Here is a 16183-nt window from a genome sequence, read left to right as displayed (position 1 = left end):
TTAATCACAGTGGGAGTCAATGGGAATGGGTTTTAGGGTTCCGTCCTGGTCTTGAGTCTTTGGAATAGTTAGCACCCTCGAGGAAGGGGATAAATCAACCATAGCTAACCAAGATTAGAGGTAAGCCAGAGAATTGGGAAATATTTAAAAACCAACAAAAGCGGACCATAAAAAAGAGGGAAAAGATAAACTGAGAGTAAATGAACAAGTAATATAAAAATGGACAGTAGGAACTTCTTCAAATATATAAAACGAAAGAGCGAGGCCAAAGTGAACAATGGCCCCTCACAGAATGAGACGGGAAATAATAATGGGGAACCAGGAAATGGCAGAGAAGTTAAATAAATATTCTACGTTAGTCTCCACGGTGGAGGGGACTAACAACATACTAAATAATCGAAGGGCAAAAGGGAGGGAGGAAATAAATACTTGTGTTATGTCACCCTGGGTGAGTGAGCGGTCAATTACAGACCCCGGAGTCCCAACGTAAGTGAATTAACCAAAAGGGTGGCAAAATGGTTAGCACTGATGCCTCATGGCGCAGAGGACCCAGGTTCGATCCCGTCTGTGGGTCACTGTCCGTGTGGAGTTTGCACATTCTCTCCGTGTCTGCATGGGTCTCACCCCCACAACCCAAAAAGATATTCGGGGGGGTTTAAACTAATTCAGCAGGGGGATGGGAACCTAAATTGTAGTCCCAGTGTACAGGATGTTGAGAGTAGTGAGGTCAGGGATAGGGTTAAAAGTTCAAAAGAGGGCACCGGCAAGCAGGACGCTGGTTTGAAGTGTGTCTACTTCAACGCCAGGAGCATCCGGAATAAGGTGGGTGAGCTTGCAGCATGGGTTGGTACCTGGGATCTCGATGTTGTGGCGATTTCGGAGACATGGGTAGAGCAGGGGCAGGAATGGTTGTTGCAGGTTCCAGGATTTAGATGTTTCTGTAAGAACAGAGAAGATGGTAAAAGAGGGGGGGGTGTGGCATTGTTAATCAAGGAAAGTATTACGGCGGTAGAAAGGACGCTTGAGGACTCGTCTACTGAGGCAGTATGGGCCGAGGTTAGGAACAGTAGAGGAGAGGTCACCCTGTTGGGAGTTGTCTATAGACCTCCGAATAGTTCCAGAGATGTAGAGGAAAGGATTGCAAAGATGATTCTTGACAGGAGCGAGAGTAACAGGGTAGTTGTTATGGGGGACTTTAACTTTCCAAATATTGACTGGAAATACTATAGTTCGAGTACTATAGATGGGTCAGTTTTTGTGCAGTGTGTGCAGGAGGGTTTTCTGACACAGTATGTAGACAGGCCAGCAAGGGGCGAGGCCACATTGGATTTGGTACTGGGTAATGAACCCGGCCAGGTGTTAGATTTAGATGTAGGTGAGCACTTTGGTGATAGTGATCACAACTCGGTTATGTTTACTTTAGCAATGGGCAGGGATAGGTATATACCGCAAGGCAAGAATTATAGCTGGGGGAAAGGTAATTATGATGCTATTCGGCAAGATTTAGGATGTATAGGATGGGGAAGGAAACTGCAGGGGATGGGTACAATCGAAATGTGGAGCTTTTTCAAGGAACAGCTACTGCGTGTCCTTGATAAGTATGTACCTGTCAGGCAGGGAGGAAGTTGTCGAGCAAGTGAACCGTGGTTTACTAAGGAAGTTGAAGCACTTGTCAAGAGGAAGAAGAAGGCTTATGTTAGGATGAGACATGAAGGCTCAGTTAGGGCACTTGAGAGTTACAAGTTAGCCAGGAAGGACCTAAAGGGAGAGTTAAGAAGAGCGAGGAGAGGACACGAAAAGTCGTTGGTGGATAGGATCAAGGAAAACCCTAAGGCTTTCTATAGGTATATCAGGAACAAAAGAATGACTAGAGTAAGATTAGGGCCAATCAAGGATAGTAGTGGAAAGTTGTGCGTGGAATCAAAGGAGATAGGGGAAGCATTAAATGGATATTTTTCGTCAGTGTTTACACTGGAGAAAGACAATGTTGTCGAGGAGAACACTCAGGTTCAGTCGACCAGGCTGGATGGAATTGAGGTTCAAAAGGAGGAGGTGTTAGCAATTTTAGAAAATGTCAAAATAGATAAGTCCCCTGGGCCAGATGGGATTTATCCTAGGATTCTCTGGGAAGCCAGGGAGGAGATTGCAGAGCCTTTGTCCTTGATCTTTATGTCGTCTTTGTCGACCGGAATAGTGCCGGAAGACTGGAGGATAGCAAATGTTGTCCCCTTGTTCAAGAAGGGGAGTAGAGACAACCCTGGTGATTATAGACCTGTGAGACTTACCTAACCCGCACATCTTTGGACTGTGGGAGGAAACCGGAGCACCCGGAGGAAACCCACGCACACAGGGGGAGGACGTGCAGACTCCACACAGACAGTGACCCAGCCGGGAATCGAACCTGGGACCCTGGAGCTGTGAAGCATTTATGCTAACCACCATGCTACCCTGCTGCCCCAGGGTTGTGGGTAAAATGTTGGAAAAGGTTATAAGAGATAGGGTTTATAATCATCTTGAAAAGAACAAGTTGATTAGCGATACTCAACACGGTTTTGTGAAGGGTAGGTCATGTCTCACAAACCTTATTGAGTTTTTTGAGAAGGTGACCAAACAGGTGGATCGGGGTAAAGCGGTTGATGTGGTGTATATGGATTTCAGTAAGGCGTTTGATAAGGTTCCCCACGGTAGGCTATTGCAGAAAATAAGGAAGTATGGAATTGAAGGTGATTTAGCGGTTTGGATCAGTAATTGGCTAGCTGAAAGAAGACAGAGGGTGGTGGTTGATGGCAAATGTTCATCCTGGAGTTCAGTTACTAGTGGTGTACCGCAAGGATCTGTTTTGGGGCCACTGCTGTTTGTCATTTTTATAAATGACCTGGAAGAGGGTGTAGAAGGATGGGTTAGTAAATTTGCAGATGACACGAAGGTCGGTGGAGTTGTGGATAGTGCTGAAGGATGTTATAGGATACAGAGGGACATAGATAAGCTGCAGAGCTGGGCTGAGAGGTGGCAGATGGAGTTTAATGCGGAAAAGTGTGAGGTGGTTCACTTTGGAAGGAGTAACAGGAATGCAGAGTACTGGGCTAATGGCAAGATTCTTGGTAGTGTAGATGAACAGAGAGATCTCGGCATCCAGGTACATAAATCCCTGAAAGTTGCCACCCAGGTTAATAGGGCTGTTAAGAAGGCATATGGTGTGCTAGCCTTTATAAGCAGGGGGATTGAGTTTCGGAACCACAAGGTCATGCTGCAGCTGTACATAACTCTGGTGCGGCCACACCTGGAGTACTGCGTGCAGTTCTGGTCACCACATTATAGGAAGGATGTGGAAGCTTTGGAAAGGGTTCAGAGGAGATTTACTAGGATGTTGCCTGGTATGGAGGGAAGGTCTTACGAGGAAAGGCTCAGGGAATTGAGGTTGTTTTCGTTAGAGAGGAGAAGGCTGAGAGGTGACTTAATAGAGACATATGAGATAGTCAGAGGGTTAGATAGGGTGGACAGTGAGAGTCTTTTTCCTTGGATGGTGATGACCAACACGAGGGGACATAGCTTTAAATTGAGGGGTGAGAGATATAGGACAGATGTCAGAGGCAGTTTCTTTACTCAGAGAGTAGTAGGGGTGTGGATCGCCCTGCCTGCAATAGTAGTAGACTCGCCAACTTTAAGGGCATTTAAGTGGTCACTGGATAGACATATGGATGAAAATGGAATAGTGTAGGTCAGATAGGCTTCAAATGGTTTCACAGGTCGGCGTAACATCGAGGGCCGAAGGGCCCGTACTGCGCTGTAGTGTTCTATGTTCTATGTTCTATATGCAGGGTCGGTGAATTGGCCATGCTAAATTGCCCCTTAATTGGAAAAAAAAGAATTGGGTACTCTAAATTTATTTTAAAGTGAATTAACCAATAATTTGTGTATTTTCCTGAGATCTGTAACCCTTTACTGCTCCAGTGAGTTACAGGTACCAGATTTATAAGTAAAACATTAAAAAAACTTTATTGATGACCAGGAAAAAGATGAATATAAATGGTAAGAATGGAACAATGGCCTGCTAATCTAACGATTCCCTGCACCCCATCCCACCCTTCCCCAGATACACACAAGACAGGCAGACACAAGGTGGAGGAGCTAGAAAAGGTTCAAAAATAACGGATTAAGAGGTGTGAGAGATTTGAGGATCTTCGCTGCTGGGGTTGATGTCTTGGTAGGTGGAGATCTGTTCAGAATGCGAGGCGTTGAACCGTCAGTTAGTTTGGATCTTCAAGCTGGACCACTCAGGCCAGACTCTCAGGTTGTTGGATCCCCTCTATTGACACACTTTAACTTGTGTTAGGCTGTACCTTACCCTGGGAAGATGCACTTCAGATCTGTCAGTTTCTGATATGTGGTCAGCTTCAGCAGACTCACTAACAGCTTGTCTCAGTTAAACAGAATATCAAAGCAGTAGTTTTCGAGAGGCATTCGAGTGGTCTAGTAACTTGCATGGGAGTGGAATCCGGAAAGTGGGAACTGCAACAGCAGGCCAGTAAGTGTAGAGACTGGGTAAAAAATGAGTCTTGAGATAAAAATAGCGCAGAGTAAGAGCTGGCAGAGGGAAGCCACAGGGCTCTGTGGGACTGTAGGTCTGGAGTGCGTTTGCTTTATTGCAAGAAGTATAACAGGAAAAACAGATGATCTGAGAGTCTGGATTATGGCACAGAACTATGATGTAATTGTTATTGCAATTACGGAGACATGGTTAAAGGAGGGACAGGACTGGGAGCTTAACGTTCTGGGATATCGTTGTTTTCGACGGGACAGAAGGGAAACACGAGGTGGGGGAGTTGCATTGCTGATTAGGGAGCAGATCACAGCTGTGTTGAGGGAGGCCACATTGGACGGATCTTGGAGTGAGGCATTATGGGTGGCGCTCAGGAATAAGAAGAGTGAAATCACAATGTTGGAAGTGTAACATAGACCTCCCAACAGCCCGCAAGAGACAGAGGAGCAGTTGTGTAGCCAGATACTGAAAAGGTGTGAATGACGCAGGGCAGTTGTGATGGGTGACTTTAACTTCCCCCATATTGACTGAGAATCCCTTACAGCCAGTGGCTTGGATGGAGAGCAATTTGTTAGATGTGTCCAGGAGGGCTTTTTGATCCAGTATGTTGGCAATCCAACTGGGGAGGGGGCCATACTGGACTTGGTATTGGGGAATGAGCCAAGCCATGTGGGAGGCTTTTAAAGGCCAGTTGATTGAAGTGCAGGACAGTCATGTCACCGCAAAAATGAAGGATAAAAATGATACGATTCGAGAACCATGGATGATCAGGGAAATTGCAAGTTTAGTCAAAAGGGAAAAGGAAGCATGTGATAGGTCTGGGCATCTAAAAACTGACAAGGCCCTTGAGGAGTACAAGGAATGTGGAATTAGGAGGGGTAAAAATGTCTTTAGCAAACGTGGTCAAGGAGAATCCCAAGGCTTTTAAGCATATAATAGGAGCAAGAGGGTAGCAAGAGAAAGAGTAGGCCCACTTAAGGACAATGGATGGAAGTTATGCATGGAACCACCAACTACAGATCTCCATTCAGAAAAACACCCTTTCACCGCTACTCTCTGTCTTCTGTAACCAAGCCAGTTCTTTATCCATCTAGCTGAAATCAATTTCATGTGATTTTAGCCTTTGTACCATTTTCCTCCAAATGTGCATATATCCTGTCCCCTTGGTATCTTTTCCAAAACTTTCCCAATCACTGATGTCACGCTCACCAGCCTATAATTTGCTGGATTATCCATGCTTTCTTTCTTAAACAAGGAAACAACATTGGCTATTCTCCAGTCCTCTGGAACTTCGCCTGTGGTCAAAGAGGATGTGAAGATATCTATTAAGGCTGCAGCTATTTCTCCCATTGCTGCCTGCACAAACCTGGGATAGATCCCATCCGACTCCGGGAGACAAGTCATCTCCCTTAATGCAATTTAGGATACTCAACACTTCCTCCTTTGATATTGACGTTCTCAAGAGTGTCCACACACCTATCCCTGATCTCAACATCTGTCATGGCCTTCTCCCTGGTGAATACCGATACAAAGTACTCATTAAGGATTTCACCCACTTCCTGAGGTTCAATGTATACCATTGTCCTTGAGTGGGCCTACTCTTTCTCTTGCTCCTAATATGGGATTCTCCTTGACCATGTTTGCTAAAGACATTTCATGGCCCCTTTTAGCCCTCCTCATTCCATGTTTAAGTTTCTTCCTACTTTTACTGAGGGAAGCGAGGGTCGAAATAGCTGGGGCCTTAACAGATATCTTTGCAGCATCCTTGAGCACGGGTGAGGTCCCGGAGGACTGGAGAATTGCTAATGTTGTCCCTTTGTTTAAGAAGGGTAGCAGGGATAATCCAGGGAATTATAGACCTGTGAGCTTGACGTCAGTGGTAGGCAAACTGTTGGAGAAGATACTGAGGGATAGGATCTATTCACATCTGGAAGAAAATAGACTTATCAGTGATAGGCAGCATGGTTTTGTGCAGGGAAGGTCATGTCTTACAAACCTAATAGAATTCTTTGAGGAAGTGACAAAGTTAATTGATGAGGGAAGAGCTGTAGATGTCGTATACATGGACTTTAGTAAGGCGTTTGATAAGGTTTCCCATGGCAGGTTGATGGAAAAAGTGAAGTTGTATGGGGTTCAGGGTGTACTAGCTAGATGGATAAAGAACTGGCTGGGCAACAGGAGACAGAGAGTAGTGGTGGAAGGGAGTGTCTCAAAATGGAGAAGGGTGACTCGTGGTGTTCCACAGGGATCCGTGCTCGGACCACTGATGTTTGTGATCTACATAAATGACCTGGAGGAAGGTATAGGTGGTCTGATTAGCAAGTTTGCAGATGATACTAAGATTGGTGGAGTTGCAGATAGCGAGGAGGACTGTCAGAGAATACAACAAAATATAGATAGATTGGAGAGTTGGGCAGAGAAATGGCAGATGGAGTTCAATCCAGGCAAATGTGAGGTGATGCATTTTGGAAGATAAAATTCAAGAGTGGACTATATGGTCAATGGAAGGGTCTTGGGGAAAATTTATGTGCAGAGAGATCTGGGAGTTCAGGTCCATTGTACCCTGAAGGTGGCAACGCAGGTTGATAGAGTGGTCAAGAAGGCATACAGCATGCTTGCCTTCATCGGACGGGTATTGAGTACAAGAGTTGGCAGGTCATGTTACAGTTGTATCGGACTTTGGTTCGGCCACATTTGGAATACTGCGTGCAGTTCTGGTCGTCACATTACCAGAAGGATGCGGATGCCTTGGAGAGGGCGCAGAGGAGGTTCACCAGGATGTTGCCTGGTATGGAGGGTGCTAGCTATGAAGAAAGGTTGAGTAGATTAGGATTGTTTTCGTTGGAAAGACAGAGGTTGAGGGGGGACCTGATTGAGGTCTACAAAATTATGAGAGGTATGGACAGGGTGGATAGCAACAAGCTTTTCCCAAGAGTGGGGGTGTCAGTTACAAGGGGTCACTATTTCAAGGTGAGAGGGGGAAAGTTTAAGGGAGATGTGCGTGGAAATTTTTTTACGCAGAGGGTGGTGGGTGCCTGAAACGCTTTACCAGCAGAGGTGGTAGAGGCGGGCATGATAGCATCATTTAAGAAGCATCTAGACAGGTATATGAATGGGCGGGAACAGAGGGAAGTAGACCTTGGAAAATAGGAGACAGGTTTAGATAAAGGATCTGGATCGGCGCAGGCTGGGAGGGCCGAAGGGCCTGTTCCTGTGCTGTAATTTTCTTTGTTCTTTGTTCTTTGTTCACTGTACTCCTCAAGCGCTTTGTAAGTTTTTAGATGCCTAGACCTTTTTCCTTTTTCTAAAACAACGATATCCCGGATTGTTAAGTTGCCAGTCCTGTCTCCTTTAACCATGTCTCCGTAATTGATATTACAACATAGTTCCATGCAGTAATCCAGCCTCTCAGTTCATTTGTTTTACCTATAAAGAATATAATAGCAGAGCATTTAGAAATACAATATAATAAAGGAGAGTCGGCATGCCTCATGATGGAGAAATTATGCCTGACAAATTAATTAGCATTCATTGAGCAGAATAGTTAAAGGGGAACCACGAGATGTACTATATGTGGATTTCCAAAGAGAGTTCAAGAATATACTGTTGGGGAGTTTATCACATGAATAGAGGATTGATTAACTCATAGAAGACAGAGAATTGGGAAAGGAGTCATATTAATGACTTGGATAAGGGAAGTTAATGTACTATTGCCAAATTTGTGGATAACAGAGAAAGGAGTCATATTAATGACTTGGATAAGGGAAGTGAATGTACTATTGCCAAATTTGTGGATAACAAAGAAAGGAGTCATATTAATGACTTGGATAAGGGAAGTGAATGTACTATTGCCAAATTTGTAGATAACAGAGAAATAGGTAGGAAGGCATGTGGTGACACAAAAAGTGTGCAGAGGAATTCATACAGGTTAAGTAGTAGGCAAAAAACTTGGAAGATGGAATGAAATGTAAGAAAATGTGAAGTTATGCACTTTGGGAAGAAGAATAAAGGAGCTGAATATTTTTCTAAATGGAGAAAGACTGCAGAAAGATGCAGCATGGGGACTTGCAGTCCTTGTGCATAAATCACAGAAAACGAGCATGCAGATTCAGCAGGTAATAGAGAAGGCAAATGGAATGTTGGCCTTTATTTCATAGGGGATGGAATATAAAAATAGGGAAGCTTTGCTAAAACTACACAAGTTGGACTATAACTGAATACTGTGAACAGTTTTGGTCTCCTTACTGAGGAAACGTACTGGCGATGGAGGCAGTCCAGAGAAGGTTCACTAGTATGATCCCAGGTATGAAGGGATTTTCTTATGATGAGAGGTAAACTTATTGAAGTTTAGAAGAATAAGAGGCGATCTTATCGAGCGATATAGGATTCTCAGGGGGATTTCCAGGTTAATGCTGAGAGGTTATTTCCCTTGTGGAGAGTCTAGGACCAGAGGACATAATCTCAGAGTAAGGGGTTACACATTTAAGACAGATGAGGAAGAATTTCTTCTCTCTGAGGGTTGTGAATCTGTGGAGTTGGACAGGCTGGTTCGTTAACTATGTTCAGGGCTGAGATAGACAGATTTTTAATCAGCAAGGGAATCAAGGAGTATGGGGATAAGGCGGAAAAGTGGAGTTGAGGATTATCATACCAGATGAATCATGATCGCATTGAATGGCAGGGCAGACTCGATAGCTCCTACCTGTTCTGGTCTTATGGTCTTGCATTTCACCTGATATGCAAAGCTGATGGCACCTTTCTGCCCTGTAGGTAATGTGTTGAAGGAGCTGAGTGACCCGGCTGGGGCCACAATTTATACCAGCAAATTCAAGGTGAGTACATTTTTAATATCTATCGTCTGCATCATCAAATCAAATGTTGGCAGGCAGGACTGAGCTATGGATTCAAATATTGCCTCTGTGTTCACTGATTGGAGCCCAGAAGGAGGCCTATCGACCCATCAGGACCATGTCTATCCTCTCTATAACAAACCAGTTCATCCCTATTGCCCTGTGAGTTTCGGGTTGGGAATGGTGCCGTCGCAGTCAGTATCACAGTGAATCAGCCTGTGAATAGTGCCCTCACAGCCAGTGTCGCAGCGAAGCAGTCTGGGAATGGTACCCTCGCAGAAAAGCGGTCTGGGAACAGTGCCCTAGCAGTCAGTGTCACAGTGAAGCAATCTGGGAACAGTGCCCTCATAGTCAGTGTCACAGTGAAGGGGTCTGGCAATGGGGCCCTCACAGTCAGTGTCACAGAGAAGCATAGAACATAGATCTGTACAGCACAGTACAGGCTCTTCGGCCCACAATGTTGTGTTGAATTAGTCTGAAACTAAAATCAAATCAACCTACTCCCGATCATTCTAGTGCACTCCATATGCCGATCCAATAACCGCTTGAAAGTTCCCAAAGTGTCCGACTCCACTATCATAGCTCGGAGTGCGTTCCACGCCTCAACCACTCTCTGAGTAAAGAACCTACATCCCTCCTATATCTTCCACCATGAACCTTGTAGTTATGCCCCCTTGTAACAGCTACATCCACCCGATGAAAAAGCCACTGAACATCCACTCTATCTATCCCTCTCATCATCTTATACACCTCTATTAAGTCATTTCTCATCCTCCTTCGCTCCAAAGAGAAAAGCCCTAGCTCCCTCAACCTTTCCTCATAAGACCTATCCTGCAATCCAGGCAGCATCCTGGTAAATCTCCTTTGCACCCTTTCCAATGCTTCCACTTCCTTCCTATAATGAGGTGACCAGAACTGCACACAATACCCCAAATGTGGTCTAACCAAGGTCTTGTACAGTTGCAGCATAACCTCACGGCTCTTAAACTTAATCCCCCTGTTAATAAATGCTAACACACTATAGGCTTTCTTCACTCTATTCACTTGGGTGGCAACTTTCAGAGATCTATGGACATGAACTCCGAGATCTCTGCTCCTCCACATTCTTCAGAACCCTGCCGTTAACCCTGTAGTCCGCATTCAAATTTGTCCTATGAAAATGAATCATCTCACACTTATCAAGGTTAAACTCCATCTGCCACTTTTCAGTCCAGCTCTGCATCCTATCAATGTCTCTTTGCAGTCGACAACAGCCCTCCACATTATCCACTACTCCAATCTTGGTGTCATCAGCAAATTTACTAACCCAACCTTTAACTCCATCATCCAAGTCATTGATAAAAATCACAAATAGCAGAGGACCCAGCACTGATCCCTGTGGTGCCCGCTGGTGACTGGGCTCCAGGATGAAAATTTACCATCTACCACCACCCTCTATCTTCTATGTGATAGTCAGTTACTGATCCAATCGGCCAAATTTCCCTCTGTGCCATGCCTCCTTAGTTTCTGCATGAGCTGACCATCAAACGCCTTACTAAAATCCATGTATACAACATCAACTGCTCTACCTTCATCTATGTACTTAGTTACCTCCTCAAAGAATACAATCAAACTTGTGAGGCAAGACTTACCCCTCACAAATCCGTGCTGACTGTCCTGGATTAAGCTGTATCTTTCCAAATGATCATAAATCCTAACCCTCAGGACCCTTTCCAATAATTTTCCTATGACCGAAGTGAGACTAATCAGCTATTTCCTTTCTTGAGGAAGGGGGACAACATTCGCTTCTCTCCAGCCTTCTGGTACTATTCCTGTAGACAGTGAGGACATAAAGATCAAAGCCAAAGGCTCTACAATCTCATCCCTTGCCTCCCAAAGAATCCTAGGATATATCCCATTAGGCCCAGGGGACTTTTCTATCCTCAGGCTTCTGAAAGTTTTGAACACATCTTCCTTCCGAATATCTACCTCCTCCAGCCTACCAGCCTGTATCGCACTATCCTCCTCAACAACATGGCCCCTCTCCTTTGTGAACACTGAAGAAAAGTATTCATTTAGGGCCTCGCCTAAATCTTCAGACTCCATGCACACGTTCCCACTACTGTCCTTGACCGGCCCTAACTTCACCTTGGTCATTCTTTTATTCCTCACGTAAGTGTAAAAAGCCTTGGGGTTTTCTTTGATCCTACCCGCCAAGGACTTCTCATGCCCCGTCCTAGCTCTCCTAAGCCCTTTCTTGAGCTCCTTCCTAGCTATCTTGTATCCCTCAAGTGCCCTAACTGAACCTTGTTTTCTCATCCTTAAATAAGCCCCCTTCTTCCTCTTGACAAGCCAATCAACCTCTTTTGTAAATGGTTCCCTCACTCGACCATTTCCTCCCTGCCTGACAGGGACATACATCAAGGACACGCAGTATTTGCTACTTGAACAAGCTCCACATCTCAATTGTGCCTATCCCTGACAGTTCCTGTTTCCATCTTATGCTCCCCAATTCTTGCCTAATCGCATCGTAATTACCCTCCACCCAAGAAAAAAAAACACATCAACTTCAAGGTGCTTTCATTTTTCACCTTTTCACTTCCCTTTATGAAATACTGACAGTAAAATACTTTTTCATTTCATAAAACAAAACACACAAACAGGTATAATAACATTTTAGTTCTTCTTCCTCCAACTGGAATTCCTCTTGATTGACAGTCTCTTTGGACAAGAAGGTCACTGCACGATCATCCATTTCTCTGCGCCTCGGCATTTCTCTTTAAAATCAGATACTTTCGTTCAATCCGATCACAGAGCCCCTTGTAATTCTACAACACAGGAACATTGGTTAAGACAGCCTTCAGGCAGTCAAATGCCTGTTGACACTCTGCTGTCCACTGAAATTGTCTGCGTTTCTTTAGCAAGTCCGTCAGTGGAGCAACCATGCTGCTAAGGTTTGCACAAATTTCCGGTAAAATCCACTCATGCCAAGAAATGTATTATTTCTCTTCGTGTCGAGGGTATTGGAAACTCCCAAATAACATTTGTTTTCACATCCCGTGGGACCCTTTGACCCTGTCCGATTGTATGGCCAAGGAAAGTGACTTGGGCTTTACCAAATTCAAAATTGAAAATTACCAGACCGTCAATGCATCTGCACAATTGGGTAATCCTGAAACAACTTTCTTAGTTAACCGTTGAAATGTGGCTGGGGCGATTTTCCAAATGGCATAACTTTCAATTGGTATATACCATCCGGAGTCACAAAAGCTGAAATCCCCTTCCTCCTTTCAGATAAAGGTACCTGCCAGTAACCTTTAAGTAAATCCAATTTAGAAGTAAAAACTGATTGTCCCACCTTCTCCATGCAAACCTCCAAACGTGGGATAGGATAAGAGTCCCTTCTTGTAACTGCATTAGCCTTTCTATAGTCCACACACAACCGTTGGGTACCGTCTGGTTTCGGTACCATCACTATGGGTGAGCTCCATTGGCTGCAACCCACTTCAATTATGCCATTTTTAAGCATACTTTCAATTTCCTTGTTAACTTGTGCCAATTTTGAAGGGTTAAGTCTATATCAGGCATTTTCAAAATAGGGTCGCAACCCGATGGTGGGTCGCGTGCGGGTGTCGGGAGGGTCGCGGAGCCATCTGTCGCGGTGATCCCGTTTGAGCATATTCGCATGCAACAGCAACAGCAGCCGGCTTTAACAATGCAGGCTGCAAGCGGCCTTCAAACTGGCGGCCACGACCTTAAAAAAAACGCACGCGCGCTGCGCATGTGTGCCTGCTCATTGGTGCGCATGCGCAGAACCACCTTCCTAATATGTATTCTAAGAATGAAACACTTTGATATGCATTGTGGGTGTTTTTGCCTTGTAACTGCAAGATAGTGAGGAGGGCTGTTGTCGGCTTCAAAGAGACATAGATAGGATGCAGAGCTGGGCTGAGAAGTGGCAGATGGAGTTTAACCCTGACAAGTGTGAGGTTGTCCATTTTGGAAGGACAAATATGAATGCGGAATACAGAGTTAACGGTAGGGTTCTTGGCAATGTGGAGGAGCAGAGAGATCTTGGGGTCTATGTTCATAGATCTTTGAAAGTTGCCACTCAAGTGGATAGAGCTGGGAAGAAGGCCTATGGCGTGCTAGCATTCATTAGCAGAGGGATTGAATTTAAGAGCCGTGAGTTGATGACGCAGCTGTACAAAACCTTGGTCAGGCCACATTTGGAGTACTGTGTGCAGTTCTGGTCACCTCATTTTAGGAAGGATGTGGAAGCTTTGGAAAAGGTGCAAAGGAGATTTACCAGGATGTTGCCTGGAATGGAGAGTAAGTCTTACGAGGAAAGGTTGAGGGTGGGAGGCCTTTTCTCATTAGAACGGAGAAGGATGAGGGGTGACTTTATAGAGGTTTATAAGATGATCAGGGGAATAGATAGAGTAGACCAGGGGTGGGCAAACTTTTCCGTGCAAGGGCCGCATTCAGAAATTCACAATTCACAAAGGGCCGCATAGTATATTAAGTAAAATAATTACTTCACCCGGTTATGATTCTGGGCGCCTCATATAGAACATAGAACAGTACAGCACAGAACAGGCCCTTTGGCCCTCGACGTTGTGCCAAGCAATGATCACCCTACTCAAGTCAACGTATCCACCCTATGCCAGTAAGTAATCCAACAGCCCCCCCACCCATTAACCTTTTAAAAAAAAAATTTTAAAAAAAAAAAAAAATTTTTTTTAGAAAAATCTTTTTTTTTTTTTTTTTTTTTTAATGACTTGGTGGGCTGCAGAAATACCTTTGGCGGGCCGCATGCGGCCCGCGGGCCGTAGTTTGCCCACCCCTGGAGTAGACAGTCAGAGACTTTTTCCCCGGGTGGAACAAACCATTACAAGGGGACATAAATTTAAGGTAAATGGTGGAAGATATAGGGGGGATAAAAGAGCTACCTCTTTACCCAGGGAGTTGTGGGGGCATGGAATGCACTGCATGTGGAAGTAGTTGAGTCGGAAACGTTGGGGACCTTCAAGCGGCTATTGGATAGGTACATGGATTAGGGTAGAATAATGGAGTGTAGATTCATTTCTTCTTAAGGGCAGCACGGTAGCATTGTGGATAGCACAATTGCTTCACAGCTCCAGGGTGCCAAGTTCGATTTCGACTTGGGTCACTGTCTGTGTGGAGTCTGCACATCCTCCCCGTGTGTGTGTGGGTTTCCTCCGGGTACTCCGGTTTCCTCCCACAGTCCAAAGATGTGCGGGTTGGGTGGATTGGCTGTGATAAATTGCCCTTAGTGTCCAAAATTCTATGATTAACCTAGGACAAAAGTTCGGCACGACATCGTGGGCCGAAGGGCCTGTTCTGTGCTGTATTTCTAGGGCAGCAGGGTAGCATGGTGGTTAGCATAAATGCTTCACAGCTCCAGGGTCCCAGGTTCGATTCCCGGCTGGGTCACTGTCTGTGTGGAGTCTGCACGTCCTCCCCCTGTGTGCGTGGGTTTCCTCCGGGTGCTCCGGTTTCCTCCCACAGTCCAAAGATGTGCGGGTTAGGTGGATTGGCCATGCTAAATTGCCCGTAGTGTCCTAATAAAAAAAGTAAGGTTAAGGGGGGGGGGTTGTTGGGTTATGGGTATAGGGTGGATACGTGGGTTTGAGTAGGGTGATCATGGCTCGGCACAACATTGAGGGCCGAAGGGCCTGTTCTGTGCTGTACTGTTCTATGTTCTATGTTCTCTATCCATCTATCTATCTAACTGCTAGTTGGGTAGGTTTTTCCTGTAATCAGGACAATAAATTTTAATTGATTGTGGGATGCAACCTCATTACGTTGGATTTTATCAGGCAGCTGGAGATTGGCTGAGAGGCAAGGTGGCCTATATAGTAATATGGGGAGGCAGGAAGGATGCATATTGGTGTGTTGGAGGCATACCTGAAATTTTGCCGCCACCAAGCTACCTTGCAAGCGCGGCCAATGAAGGGTCTCCTTCTGCCTCTGTCGTTGATGAGGTGCAACCCCAGCTCTCGCTGACTGCAAAGCGGGGTAACCCCAACTTCCCCCCCCCCCCCACCCCCTCTCACCCCCCCCCCCCCCCCCTCCCTCCCCGATGTCTTCCTACACATAGGATTTCTGCCGAGTGGAGCTCCTCAGTGGATAAACGGGATAAAGTGCGGCCTCGGCAGGGCGCCCCACGCTGAGGCCCCAAGTTTCAACAGAGTTCTGACAGATAGAGTGGTCTTTTCCGGCACTGCAAGCTCATACTGGGACTGTTCAATTTGCATTTATGTAGCACCTTGCATTCATGTAGCATCTTTCATGGCGTCATGATGTTCCCAAAATGCTTTACAACCGAGTAAGTACTTTTGAAGTATAGTCACTGCTGTGAGGTGTCATGTGAGAGTACCTTTAAGAAATGGGTGTTTATCAAATAGCTGTAGTGGGTGCACCTTTAAGAAATGGGTGTTTGTCAAGAAATGGATGTTAGAGTGTGGATGGAGATGGGCTGTCTGTCTGCTTTCACTTTCGCTTTGAACAAAAGCTGGTGTGTGCCTGTGACTTTTAGTTTGGTTTTGAGAGTGGAGAGCTGCAGTGTTTACAGTGCAGAAGGAGGCCATTCGGCCCATCGAGTCTGCACCGGCTCTTGGAAGGAGCACCCTACCCAAGCCCACACCTCCACCCTATCCCCATAACCCAGTAACCCCACCCAACACTATGGGCAATTTTGGACACTAAGGGCAATTTATCATGGCCAAACCACCTAACCTGCACATCTTTGGACCGTGGGAGGAAACCGGAGCACCCGGAGGAAACCCAC

At 45.5% G+C, this 16183-nt stretch overlaps 1 protein-coding gene across 1 annotated transcript in view; it reads left to right on the top strand.

Moving 5' to 3' along the window:
• Nucleotides 1-16183, top strand: part of pfas (phosphoribosylformylglycinamidine synthase) — a 308371-nt gene that overhangs the window by 183718 nt on the left and 108470 nt on the right. Inside the window, exon 13 of the mRNA XM_038812199.1 lies at nt 9311-9372. Coding sequence (XP_038668127.1) covers nt 9311-9372 — 62 coding nt within the window. The remainder of the gene's footprint in view (nt 1-9310; nt 9373-16183) is intronic.

Source organism: Scyliorhinus canicula, chromosome 11 (assembly GCF_902713615.1).
Source record: "Scyliorhinus canicula chromosome 11, sScyCan1.1, whole genome shotgun sequence".
In the NCBI taxonomy this organism is placed as follows: domain Eukaryota; kingdom Metazoa; phylum Chordata; class Chondrichthyes; order Carcharhiniformes; family Scyliorhinidae; genus Scyliorhinus; species Scyliorhinus canicula.
Note: the sequence above shows the minus strand (reverse complement) of the source record. Positions and strands in the feature narration are given on the sequence as shown.